The 12,658-nt window shown below is 42.9% G+C and overlaps 1 protein-coding gene across 2 annotated transcripts in view; it reads left to right on the forward strand.

Moving 5' to 3' along the window:
* The window catches only part of TP63 (tumor protein p63), a 61,480-nt gene extending 49,567 nt beyond the window's left edge, over nt 1–11,913 (forward strand). Inside the window, exons 10-14 of one of the 2 annotated variants that reach the window (XM_075571035.1) lie at nt 3,760–3,917; nt 5,944–6,088; nt 6,915–6,990; nt 7,393–7,486; nt 9,073–9,211. In XM_075571035.1, coding sequence (XP_075427150.1) covers nt 3,760–3,917; nt 5,944–6,088; nt 6,915–6,990; nt 7,393–7,470 — 457 coding nt within the window. In that variant the 3' untranslated portion in view covers nt 7,471–7,486; nt 9,073–9,211. Of the gene's footprint in view, nt 1–3,759; nt 3,918–5,943; nt 6,089–6,914; nt 6,991–7,392; nt 7,487–9,072 lie in introns of both variants that reach the window. The other variant, XM_075571034.1, reaches the window with a different exon arrangement.
* The last annotated feature ends 745 nt before the right edge of the window (nt 11,914–12,658 follow it).

A 12,658-nucleotide genomic window follows, 5' to 3' on the forward strand; every position in this document is an offset into this window, starting at 1 on the left:
TCAGCTCACACTCCTTGGGGCCTGTGTATTAAGTGGATTGTTATTTGCATAACGTGTTCAATCAATTAGCCATCTTTTAGCACCATGCTCAATGTCAGGGGTGGCGAACTCCAGTCCTCAAGAGCCAACAACAAGTTTTCAGCATATCCCTGCTTCAGCACAGGTGGCTCAATCAGTGACTCAGTCTTCGACTGAACCACCAGTGCTGATGATGGGATATCTTGAAAACCTGACCTGTTGGTGGCTCCTGGGGACTGGAGGCGCTCGCCCCTGCTGTATGCTGACTTCCCAAATGGCTCACACACACACAAGCACGGTAAAATAAACGTTTTGGCTTCTGTGGAGGTTTCTTCCAGACGACTCTGCTAAAATCAGTTTAAGATCAATGTGGATATTGTTTGAAGCTTGAAGCATAGCCCGTGTGTGTGTATATATACACACACACATATATATACAGGCATACCCCGGTTTAAGGACACTCACTTTAAGGACACTCGCGAGTAAGTACATATCGTTCAATAGGCAAACTGCATCTCACGCATGCGCCTGTCGGCACGTCCTGAACAGCAATACTGGCTCCCTACCTGTACCGAAGCTGTGCGCAAGCGGGGAGACTATAGAGCCTGTTACAAATGGGTTATTTACATCAGTTATGCACGTATATGACTATTGCAGTACAGTACATGCATCGATAAGTGGGAAAAAGGTAGTGCTTCACTTTAAGTACAGTTTCGCTTTACATACATGCTCCGGTCCCATTGCGTACGTTAATGTGGGGTATGCCTGTATATATATATATATATATATATATATATATATATATATATAGCCCCTGATGTGTGTGTCCTGCTATATAAATGAAAGAACTGTGCATATGAAAATAGTAAATGCATTTATGAGATCACAAGGATCCAAACTAATTGTAATTGCTTCTGAAACGTGGCTTATACAGTACTGAGATATAATACCATTGTTTAAACTGTCAGTAGTAATGGTTAGAATACGTACGCTTCCACTAACACACAAATGTAACAATTGGAAAGAAGATGGTACAAATTTGACCCATTCTATATAATTTTGGTCTGTACAAGGACATATTGATTTTGTTTGCAGAAATTCCACTGTGTTGCCCGTGGCACCCTCTTGAAGTGCTGTTTTTTTAATTGCCAATAAATCTTTATATTAGTTTATTCTGAGCACCGGTTTTACTGTCTTTGTGTTCCAGTTTCTGTTTCATTTGTGTGATTCCATCTCTGCCCTGTGATCTGGGTCTCTGCATAATTACAGTACCAACGGGTCAGAGAAATGAAAGCATTGCTGGCCTCTCGGGAACTAGGAGGGATATATATATATATATATACATACATACATATATACATACACCTGAGGAACAAGCTGCATCATAATATAAACACAGCTCCAGTTGCTTCCTATCTGGGGTTGCTTCATTTGCACCGGAACGGCAGATAAGGATCACTGCGTTACACCTTCTTCTCATATTCCTTAATCTAATTCCAAAAATCAGAAATAATCTCCTAATTTACCCCCTTTTCCAGCCCTTGGGGTCTTTGGTGTGACCAGCAAATATGAAACCAACAGCTTTTTAAGAAATAAATTGATTCCTATTTGCCATCTTGAATCTTCTTATCACTTTGGACAGAAAGAACTAAACATTTTATACGGCTTTAATACAGTAAATTAGTAATCAATATGATGATTAGAGAATGAGTTTGCTGCAGTTTGTCACCGATTTCCTTTAGGGCCACAGTTTTTATGTGTACCCCTATAGCAGAGCAGCACTGCTATAAGGTAACGTGACTCACATAGTGATGTGAAGTACATTATCCCATAGCTATTTCTCCATATATACCCATGGGTTCACAGAATGGAAGTGGAATTAAATTGTTGACGTACAGCTAATCTGCTTAGTTAATTTCTAGGGCATAGTAATGAACCTTTTCAGTGCCACGGACTCCCAGCACTCCCACATCATATCATCACGTAATGCATCTGATCCCCGAATATAGGAAACGGAAGTGCTGGGAGCTCCACTTCTGTTTCAGTCGGTCTGGTCTCACCGTTGGAGACGTTAGCTGATCACCGCCTAGAAAACAAGCGTTTGCCCTTGATGTACCTGGTACACCATAAGGACCCCTGCTGTCCCAGGTATGTCACACGGGCACTGATAATATGAAACCAAACAATAAGAATACTTTCATTTCACAGTTTAGACTTTAATTTTGTTCGGAGAAATTGCACGGTGTTTCCTCATTCCTCTTGCTTATATTTTGACTCATATTCTGGGTGACGGTTTACAGTCCTGTTCAATCTACCTTTATATACCTTTTGACATAATCAAAGCACCAGTGAACGCAGTCTGCAATCCATGGTCTGCAATTTAATCTTTAGGTCCTGCTGTCATTTAGATAAACAAGCCTGAGGGAACATGCTCGCCCCCTCCTCCGTTTGGCTTGCTGCCTTATACCTTTAGGGAACTGTGTGATTTTATCTCTTCACATACCTGCCCCGAAGATCTGTTGTGCCCTGAACTTGAAATCCTGGAGGAAAGTCGCAGAGAACAACACATTACCTTTGCTTTATATAGCACATTGTAAATTGTAAATGACAATTCTGCATATTCACAGGTATTACTTCTTCTGGATATAGAGAGAGGCGCATCCGTGAGAACAAATGGGTCACACAATTCAAAAGTGATAGTATACTTTGGAAATTAACTTTATCAATGTGTTGCAGATTTTGTGTCATGATAAAAAATGAGAGTAATGTGCGTGTCTCAGGTCATTATAACAAGTCATCCACAGACCATTTAGCTACCAGCGACACGCACACGTTGTGTGTTAATGGCGCATTCACTCTCAGACGTACAAACTATCCGCTAATACTTACACCATTAAGGGGGAAGAAGGAACTGCCATGGAAGGGGTGGCAGCACTTTGGAGACACATGTCCTTGTAACATAATTAAAACTATCTACAGCAGAGGGGCGGCCAACTCCAGTCCTCAAGGGCCACCAACAGGTCAGGTTTTAAGGATATCCCTGCTTAGTCAAAATAACTGAGCCACCTGTGCTGAAGCAGGGATATCTCTAATACCTGGAATGTTGGTGACTTGAGGACTGGAGTTCGCCACCCCTGATCTACAGTATACAGCTGGGATGGTATATAGTACAGTATACAGCTGGGATGGTATATAGTACAGAATACAGCTGGGGTGGTATATAGTACAGTATACAGCTGGGATGTTATATAGCACATTATACAGCTGGGGTGGTATATAGTACAGTACACAGCTGGGATGGTATATAGTACAGTATACAGCTGGGGTGGTATGTAGTGCAGTATACAGCTGTGATGGTATATCACACCGTATACAGCTGGGATGGTATATAGTACAGTACACAGCTGGGGTAGTATATAGTGCAGTATACAGCTGGGGAAGTATATAGTTCAGTTACAACTGGGTCAGTATATAGTACAGTATACTGCTCCATATAACGTTTAGATGTTTGGGCCATGTTATCTAAGCAGTGCTACTTTCCAGCTTCGCTTAGTAAATATTGCCCTTTTTGGCCCATTCAAATACAAAGAGCGCTATAAGGCGTCTTCAGGCGAGGAATGTATCTTCTGGAGAAGCACTGATAGTATTGATCGCCCCTTGGCCTTGTCACTGTGTCTGAACCTTATCAGTATGGGCATTTTCAATGCAGTCATAATAACCAGCGGTATGTTTTCCCCGCAGATCTGCATTACAAGGGCAGCCTCCGTTCGGATCTACGTCCCCTCCTCTCAATAAGATGAACAGCATGAACAAGCTTCCTTCGGTCAGTCAGCTGATGAATCCACAGCATAGGAACTCACTGACCCCCAACGCAATGTCTGACGGCATGGGATCAAACAGTAAGATTTGGTGTTTGCCACCTTTGTATGAGATGTCTGCGTTTTTTTTTTATATCACTATTTCCCCGGCATTTTTATATATTCTTCATTAACATCTACATATAACAATTGGGCTGTGAATTTGAGGGCATTCAACTCATTCTCTAGTCTAGATCAACACAAAATCTACTCCCTTTTGCCAATGAATATTCTTCATGTGGAATGGTTTAGCCAGTATGGCTGCCTTTGCACCTCTTCCATATGTGCTCCCATATGTGCTTATATGGAGACTCAGGTGTGACATCTTCCTCATGTGTCAGCTATATTAATTTCATATGGAATAGATGTAACTGCTTTGTTTATAGAAAACGTTGTAGATTTCAGTGATTTAATTTGGTGCCCTCTCTTTTCTCTCTGTGGCTTTCAGAACTATTTTAATGCGTACTTGGTCCATTTGTAAGCTTCTCCTTGGTAGAATTGCCGCTAGGAACCTCAGCCAAAGTATAGTCCGTCTCTATTCAGTTTGTTTACAGTAAATACATAGAAAGGGAGCAAATCAGATATGAAGAATTACATGTACCCTTAGGAACTCAGCTCGGGTATCCGATCATCGAGAAGGGCCCGTGGGGTGTGAACATGTTCTTTATGTGCTGTCACTATATTATTTGGCATAATGGGTATATAATAGGAAATGTGAGACATTTATTACAGAGCCAGCAAATACAAATAATCAGTACCTGGTAACAGCCATGATTTCATATGAAACACTGTAGCAGCAACTTTAAGTCCTGGATCCAATCAGATTCCGCTTTCCTGGCACCCTGCAGATATTCTGTATTCACGACACAGACTGGGGGGTTTTCATAATGAAAGAAGCCAATTGAGAGAGATTTATGTTGTCTCAAAAACTATCTGTTTTATTCCAATACATATATTCCCATAAACGGCAAATAATCGATTTTTCTCTGAAACAATAAGAGTGCAATATCCGTACTAACCCTAGATTTATCGCAGCTGTATCATTGATTCATTTCATAAATATAAAGCAAGTCACAGATACATGTCACCCTGATATCAGACATACATCCATAACCTGCACCTGGGAGCCAAGCGGACCTCGGTAATATGCTGTGCGGTGCTCGCAGCGATGCATTAACCCATTCACTGCCTAGGGGGTTTAAAATAGATTGTCCTGCATACCCCTCCAGCACAGAGGGGATCACTTTTCAGGCATCACATGAGTAGCATCTCTCAATCTTTGCTAAAGACAATAATACATCACGTTAGATGCGGAGAATGTAATAGGAGGAGCTGGTCCTCTCACTGTGCAGCTTACTGTAACTCCTGTGGCCAGATCCATTTCCCTAAATCTCAGCAGCATATGCCAGATGTGCAGAGCTAAAGTCATGTGTCAAAGTCTCATATTGAATTTCACTGCCTGGAGTGTGCCCTGCAGACTTGTACACTGACACCTATACTGTGCATAAAATGAGGTGTCAGAGATCCCGATGGCATGGACTCTGCCAATGTGCTGACAACGTCGATTACACAGGCTCAGCGAGCAGTGAATCCAAACATCATTATTTCCCTGACCCTTATTCCTTCAGATTGGGACTTGAGGGTGAATATTTCGAGTTGCTGCACTGGTCCTATAGACTGAGATACTTTTCACTTCCTCTTTAGTGGATCAGTTTAAAAATAAATGCTGGGTTACAGAGGTACTTTCTTAAAATGGCATGCCATATCTTATAATGGGTACCACAAGTTGCAAGGAATAAGGAATGTTAATTATTAAGCCATTTAGCAAAGTGACGGCGTCAGAAGTTGGGTGATAAAGATGCGGACGCACACTGCACCATACAGTATATATCCGAAACATTTCCAAATCTCTGCAGCACGTTTGGGAGCGAACATTTCAATTCTAAGGGGATGGAGCAGAAATACCAACTTACCGTGGCCCTACACTCCATACATGTAAGATGACATGCACGTATCACGTGTGTATCATTAGATTTTCACTGTGCTGTATGTTGTCCTTTCTCTGCAGTTCCCATGATGAGCACCCACATGCCAATGACCAGTGATCTCAATGGACTTAGTCCCACTCAGTCGCTGCCCCCCTCCTTATCCATGCCGTCCACATCACACTGCACCCCTCCCCCTCCATATCCTACAGACTGCAGCATCTCCAGGTAAGTGTCCAGGGGAAGTCACGCTTCCCGTTGTCACTAGTGTGTCCTAGAACCTAGATCATGTGTTTCCGAGAGCAGAACACGCAGAATACCTCCGTAAGCGCGTGGGGGGGCGGGGGGGCGGGGGATGAGGGGGAAGGTTCAATCAAAGGCACATCTGCTGCAATAAAATGAAAGAGATGAGTTATTGGCCCCCCCATTGTCTGAATCGTTAGGAGGGATAAGCTAGTCTTTATTCTTTAATACCCAGTTTATCTTTTTGGGAAGCTGTTTTTAATCACTTGCGAGTAGTATTTCATATTAGAAGACACAGTATATATAGTCACAGTATATATCCCTGGTAGCAACGAGAGGTAATAGGTCCTAGCAGGATGTCCCTTTCTGAATTGCTTGTACATTCCCTTTTTCATCCTGAACTCAGACTTTATTACAAAATCCCGCAGCGTTTCTCTGTTTTAGAGGAAAGATTTACTCTAATCAGGCGACAGAAATCAGGATTTTTTTTTCTAATTTCCCACTTGTTTGCGAATGAAATGATTTATTTGTGAGGAGAAACACCGCAGTGAGGAATCTCACATGAATATTCATGGGACACCGTGCTCATGTTAGCATTGCCCATATCTGCTCTATTTGTGTGTTTAACGTGGGGAAATGACCCGCACCGTTTTCCTTCTCTCTGTGTTCAGTTGACGTGCCTTCTGCATCCTTTTTTTTTTGCTCCACACCTAAAACATATCATCACATTCCTAGTTACCAAAAGAATAGGAAATAGGTTTTCTGCATTGACATGGAAAAGTAAGGGGTTGTATTTTGCACCCCCTTACAGTCACCTGGGCTTGGACTCCTCCCCCTCCCCTAATCAATTTGTGCATGCGTATGGACAAGTAAAAGAAAGACGCGAGGTGAGAATACGCGAGTTTTACCGGTACCGCCAGCCCTTGTCTTAGATTCTGCAGCCTTGTTCTGACTACATCTTCTGACACTTTAAAGTGTTCTTTTGAATAGATACACTGCCACTTAAGATGACGTTTTTGTTTCTCCCTGTCTATACAAACATGACTGTTTTGATATTTTTCCTTTCAATGCCACATATTCGTTGCTATTGATCACATATAATCCCAGGAAATTCTGCTAAACTTCTATATATTTTATTATCACCCAAACCTCAAAAGATACAGGAAGCACATAACTAAAGTAACTTGCAATAACAATGTTTTCATTACCCATAGAGCGCTGCTACTGTAGGATTAAATAGACAGAGAGCGCGCCACATGCATTTATTGTTCTCTTCTCTTTCTATTTAGTTTTTTAGCGAGATTGGGATGTTCATCCTGTCTGGATTATTTCACTACCCAGGGCCTGACCACCATCTATCAGATTGAACATTACTCCATGGAGGTGAGCACCCACTCTATGCTCCTTTCTGTGTCTTTGACACCCCTCATTTGACTTAGTGAGTTAAATTAGGAGTTGCCTTAGTGTTAGGATAGTGCCCTGTGATGTGGGTCATATCTGTAGGTGTATGGGTCATGATGCACATCCAAGTGGGAAAACACAATGCTGCCTATGTATAGTGTCTGTAGCAGGGTTTTTGAAGCAGGGTTCCCCGAGCACCCCTAAAGGGTTCCCTGCAATTTTCAGGTAATTTCAAAATTGTTCCAAATACAGAAGAATTTACAATGCGTCTGATCTCAGACACGCTATTAGAGAGGGTTGGGGTTCCTTACAATGCATCTGATCTCAGACAAGCTATTAGAGAGGGTTGAGGTTCCTTACAATGCGTCTGATCTCAGACACGCTATTAGAGAGGGTTGGGGTTCCTTACAATGCATCTGATCTCAGACACGCTATTAGAGAGGGTTGGGGTTCCTTACAATGCATCTGATCTCAGACACGCTATTAGAGAGGGTTGGGGTTCCTTACAATGCATCTGATCTCAGACACGCTATTAGAGAGGGTTGGTGTTCCTTACAATCATCTGATCTCAGTCACGCTATTAGAGAGGGTTGGGGTTCCTTACAATGCATCTGATCTCAGACACGCTATTAGAGAGGGTTGGGGTTCCTTACAATGCATCTGATCTCAGACACGCTATTAGAGAGGGTTGGGGTTCCTTACAATGCATCTGATCTCAGACACGCTATTAGAGAGGGTTGGGGTTCCTTACAATGCATCTGATCTCAGACACGCTATTAGAGAGGATTGGGGTTCCTTACCATGCATCTGATCTCCGACTCGCTGTAAGAGAGGGTTGGGGTTCCTTACAATGCATCTGATCTCAGACACACTATTAGAGAGGGTTGGGGTTCCTTACAATGCATCTGATCTCAGACACGCTATTAGAGAGGGTTGGGGTTCCTTACAATGCATCTGATCTCAGACGCGCTATTACAGAGGGTTGGGGTTCCTTACAATGCATCTGTTCTCAGATGCGCTATTAGAGAGGGTTAGGGTTCCTTACAATGCATCTGATCTCAGATGCGCTATTAGAGAGGGTTGGGGTTCCTTACAATGCATCTGATCTCAGATGCGCTATTAGAGAGGGTTGGGGTTCCTTACAATGCATCTGATCTCAGATGCGCTATTAGAGAGGGTTGAGGTTCCTTACAATGCATCTGATCTCAGACGCGCTATTAGAGAGGGTTGGGGTTCCTTACCATGCATCTGATCTCCGACTCGCTGTAAGAGAGGGTTGGGGTTCCTTACAATGCATCTGATCTCAGACGCGATATTAGAGAGGGTTGGGGTTCCTTACAATGCATCTGATCTCAGACGCGCTATTAGAGAGGGTTGGGGTTCCTCAGAATTTCACATAGGGTTCCTTAACCAAAAAAAGGTTTGGAAATCACTACTCTGTAGATATATTGTACTGAATAGTTGCCAAGTATCCAAAGAAGTCATTGGTAATTAGTAATCTTGCTACTAGTTTGTATAATCCTAAAACTTCTGGAGCCACGGTGAATAAAATGTCCCTGTCTTTGAAGGATTTGGTCAGCCTGAAGATCCCAGAGCAGTTCCGCCATGCAATCTGGAAAGGTCTCATGGAGCATCGACAGATGCACGAGTTTGCAGCCTCACCCCACTTGCTCCGCACCACCAGCAGCGCGTCCACGGTCAGCGTGGGCTCCAACGAGTCCCGCGGAGAGAGGGTCATCGATGCCGTGCGCTTCACACTCCGGCAAACCATCTCCTTCCCACCCCGGGACGACTGGAATGACTTCAACTTCGACATGGACACCCGCAGAAACAAGCAACAGCGCATTAAGGAGGAGGGCGAGTGACACGCCCCGTGTACGTGACTCGCCAGAGTTAGTTACCTGATTTCCCCGGAGGAAGAATGGCCCATTACTGTATGCTTGATATGCCCACAATACTGCCACCCCGTAACTGCCACCCCAATACTGCCACCCCGTAACTGCCTGCGCCCTTTTTTTTTTATTCCTTTTGTATTGCTTTTGTAAAGCCGCGATTGGCGACTGATTTTGTATCAAATGTTTTTTCTAATTTAGCAGAAACAAGAAATAAGTTGCACTTACTGAAATGTGGACGTCGGTTTGAACAGCCCTGGCTTTATCAGGGATTACAGGGGTTAATACTGGCTTTATCAGGGATTAGAGGGGTATATACTGGTTTTATCAGGGATTACAGGGGTATATACTGGCTGTATCAGGGATTACAGGGGTATATACTTGTATTGTTTTTTCTATAAAACTAAATGCAGTGTCATTTCGTCACCTCGGGCCTTATTTATTAAACCACACTTGCAAAATGGTGTAGTCTAAAGCTTTAGAGCAGGGCGGGCAACTCCAGTCCCAAAGGGCCACCAACAGGTCAGGTTTTCAGGATATCCCTGCTTCGCCACAGGTGGCTCAATCAGTCCCTGCTTCAGCACAGGTGGCTCAATCAGTGGCTCAGTCTATGATTGAGCCACCTGTACTGAAGCAGGGATGTCCTTAAAGACTGGCCTGTTGGTGTCCCTTGAGGAGTGGAGTTGCCCGCCCCTCCAATAGACGGAATGAAACTAGTGTGAGCTATTGTGCTAGCGTGGTTTAGTAAATCATGCCCTTTGTGTCAGGTATTGGAGAGCACTTGAGTTCAGTGACTTTGCCTAATGGCTAACCTTCCAAGTCTTGTGTTGTTTATGCATTTTCACGAGCCCGTCTTTGTTAGATGCCGAGTATCCCAAATATCGCACTTCCATACTCTCTCTGTACTGCTCCGAAACGCAACTTTCTCACGGTCAAAACCGCGCTGCTCTCAGACTTTTATCACATGGATTAGAACAGGTTTCTTTCTATTTTTCCTCTTGAACCTCCAGCAATCACCTCCTAATAAGAGCTGCATCAAGTCTGGTTTTTGTGTCCACATTAGAATAAGGATTGCTTCGCGTACGTCTACATTTCGAAAACAAGAGTGACACCGGGCGGAAAAGGCGTCTCGCTTTCCAGCTCAGACATTAAAAGAATCATTTCTTTTTGCACTAATGATATCCCTAAAGTTTCATAGTGTGTTAGGGATGAGGGTAATTTGCCAACTCTTGAAAGTGAACAAAGTATCTCATATAATGACACTTAATGACGATGATATTTAACCCACGACCACTCTCCTATATTAAAGCAGTTACAGCCCTACTGCAGTATTATTAGGATACATTTTCCCAGTCAATTATGACTCCTGAGCCCTGATGTTAAGTCCGTGTGTCTCCTCCAATCCCTCACCAGCAGTTTGTGTAAGTAACAAACTGTTCTCTGCGGTCTCCCTGCTCCCAAAGGTGCAATGTTTCTGGCCCCTGAGTAGTGCCGTGCGTGTTATTCCTGCGATGCATTGTAAAGTGTATATACTTTTTATGTATAAATATGTTTTCAGACATGCCAAGCTTTGATTTTTTTTTGGATTTTTTTTTGGATTTTTTTGGGAGGAGGGCGGGGGGTATAGCAGGTCCTCCAGAGCGGAGTTAAAAATCAAATATATTAATATAATTTTTGTTTTTTTCCAAGGGAAAGATAATTTCAGAACAATCAGCAGAAGTGCTATTTTGTGTTTGTTGTGTACAGTATGTCCAACGCTGTCCTAGTGTCTTAGTGTCCTAGATTTCAAACCTCTAAGTGTGTATTAAATTCTAGGAAGCCATTAGAGTGGATGGAACAGGAATTACAGAAAGCTTTCATATTAACCTATTTTAAAGGGGAAAGTTGTCTTTAAATGTGCCTCTAAATTCTATAATTCACAGTTCAAAATGAGCATTTCTTTTCCAATGTTATTTGTGGTTGGGAACTCGCAGTATTAGGGTATTAGGGTATTGGTGTATTGAGAGTATTCGCTCTATTTACATGTTTACCCCTTCACTGCCGGAGCACAGCTTCAAGGTGATGTGTCTCTTTCTTTTCTGACAGTGATGTTGGCTTTTTATTTAATATACATTGTAAATGGTGCTTAAGGTGTCACTATGCTGTGAGTACACGTGGGTATATCACTGATAATTATTGCATTATCTGCTTTCTTTCTGTCTGCCAAGCAGCCGGGCGCAGATGCAATGTTGCAAATTGGCTTCTTTTGGGTTTTGTTCTCATCTGCTTTCTGTATCCCAACTTGGCTGGAAATTTCACAAATACACCAGGAGCCTGTAACTCCTGCGGCGGCAGGAAAAACACGAGAGGAATTTGTATTGCGACATTAAACCTTACGTTCACGTTTTGTTTCTGTTCTGTTTATATTTCATGAAAATGTTTGTGTTTTTTTATGTTGTTGGTGAACTGGAGCTGGTTATAAATATATAGCTTATTCACCAGCTTTCGATAATAAAAATAAAAATACCCAGTAGAAGATTTGTAATGGAATTTTTTGGAAGCAGCGTCTGCACGTAGCATAGAACGCCTTTCACAGACACACAGGACCAATCGTTATTGGCAAAATGTCTTAAACTTGCATTTATTACGGAGTTTCTTATTTCCTGAAACATTGTTTTTATGTCCCTTTTTCCTGTCGGAGGGGTTGGATTCGCTTTTAAGCTTTGGAAAAAGGGGTTTTGTAATGGAATGTGTGTAAATGTCACTATATCATTTTGTTGTTTGACCCTCCTGCTTATCTGCAGCTGAGTTCCCAGGATGGGACTGGCTCTCCCAGGCCTGGTTGGGGACAGCAGAGTCAGAGTGTGTACACAGCGTAAGTTCATTGTATGTAAATATTCCATATACCATTGGTTCTCAACCCCAGTCCTCAATACCCCCCAACAGGGCAGGTTTTCAGGATATCCCAGCTTCAGCACAGGTGTCTCAATCAAAGTCACTGATTGAGCCACCTGTGCTGAAGCTGGAATATCCTGAAAACCTGCCCTGTTGGGGGGTCTTGAGGACTGGGGTTGAGCACCCCTGCCATATACACAATCTCTTCTTTCATGCTTTCACCGTCACCCTCTCCGAACTCTTCCATTCGACAAAGCAAAACAAGTCCAGACATTTAATAATGATTTCCAGCGTTCATTCTCGATGGACAGAAACAAAGGAAACTCGCAATGTTTAACATCTGGCAGGGGCCAGCAAGGCAGGGGTTAAAGGTTCAAACATGCCCACA

The sequence above is a fragment of the Ascaphus truei genome, chromosome 14 (genome assembly GCF_040206685.1).
Source record: "Ascaphus truei isolate aAscTru1 chromosome 14, aAscTru1.hap1, whole genome shotgun sequence".
NCBI lineage: Eukaryota > Metazoa > Chordata > Amphibia > Anura > Ascaphidae > Ascaphus > Ascaphus truei.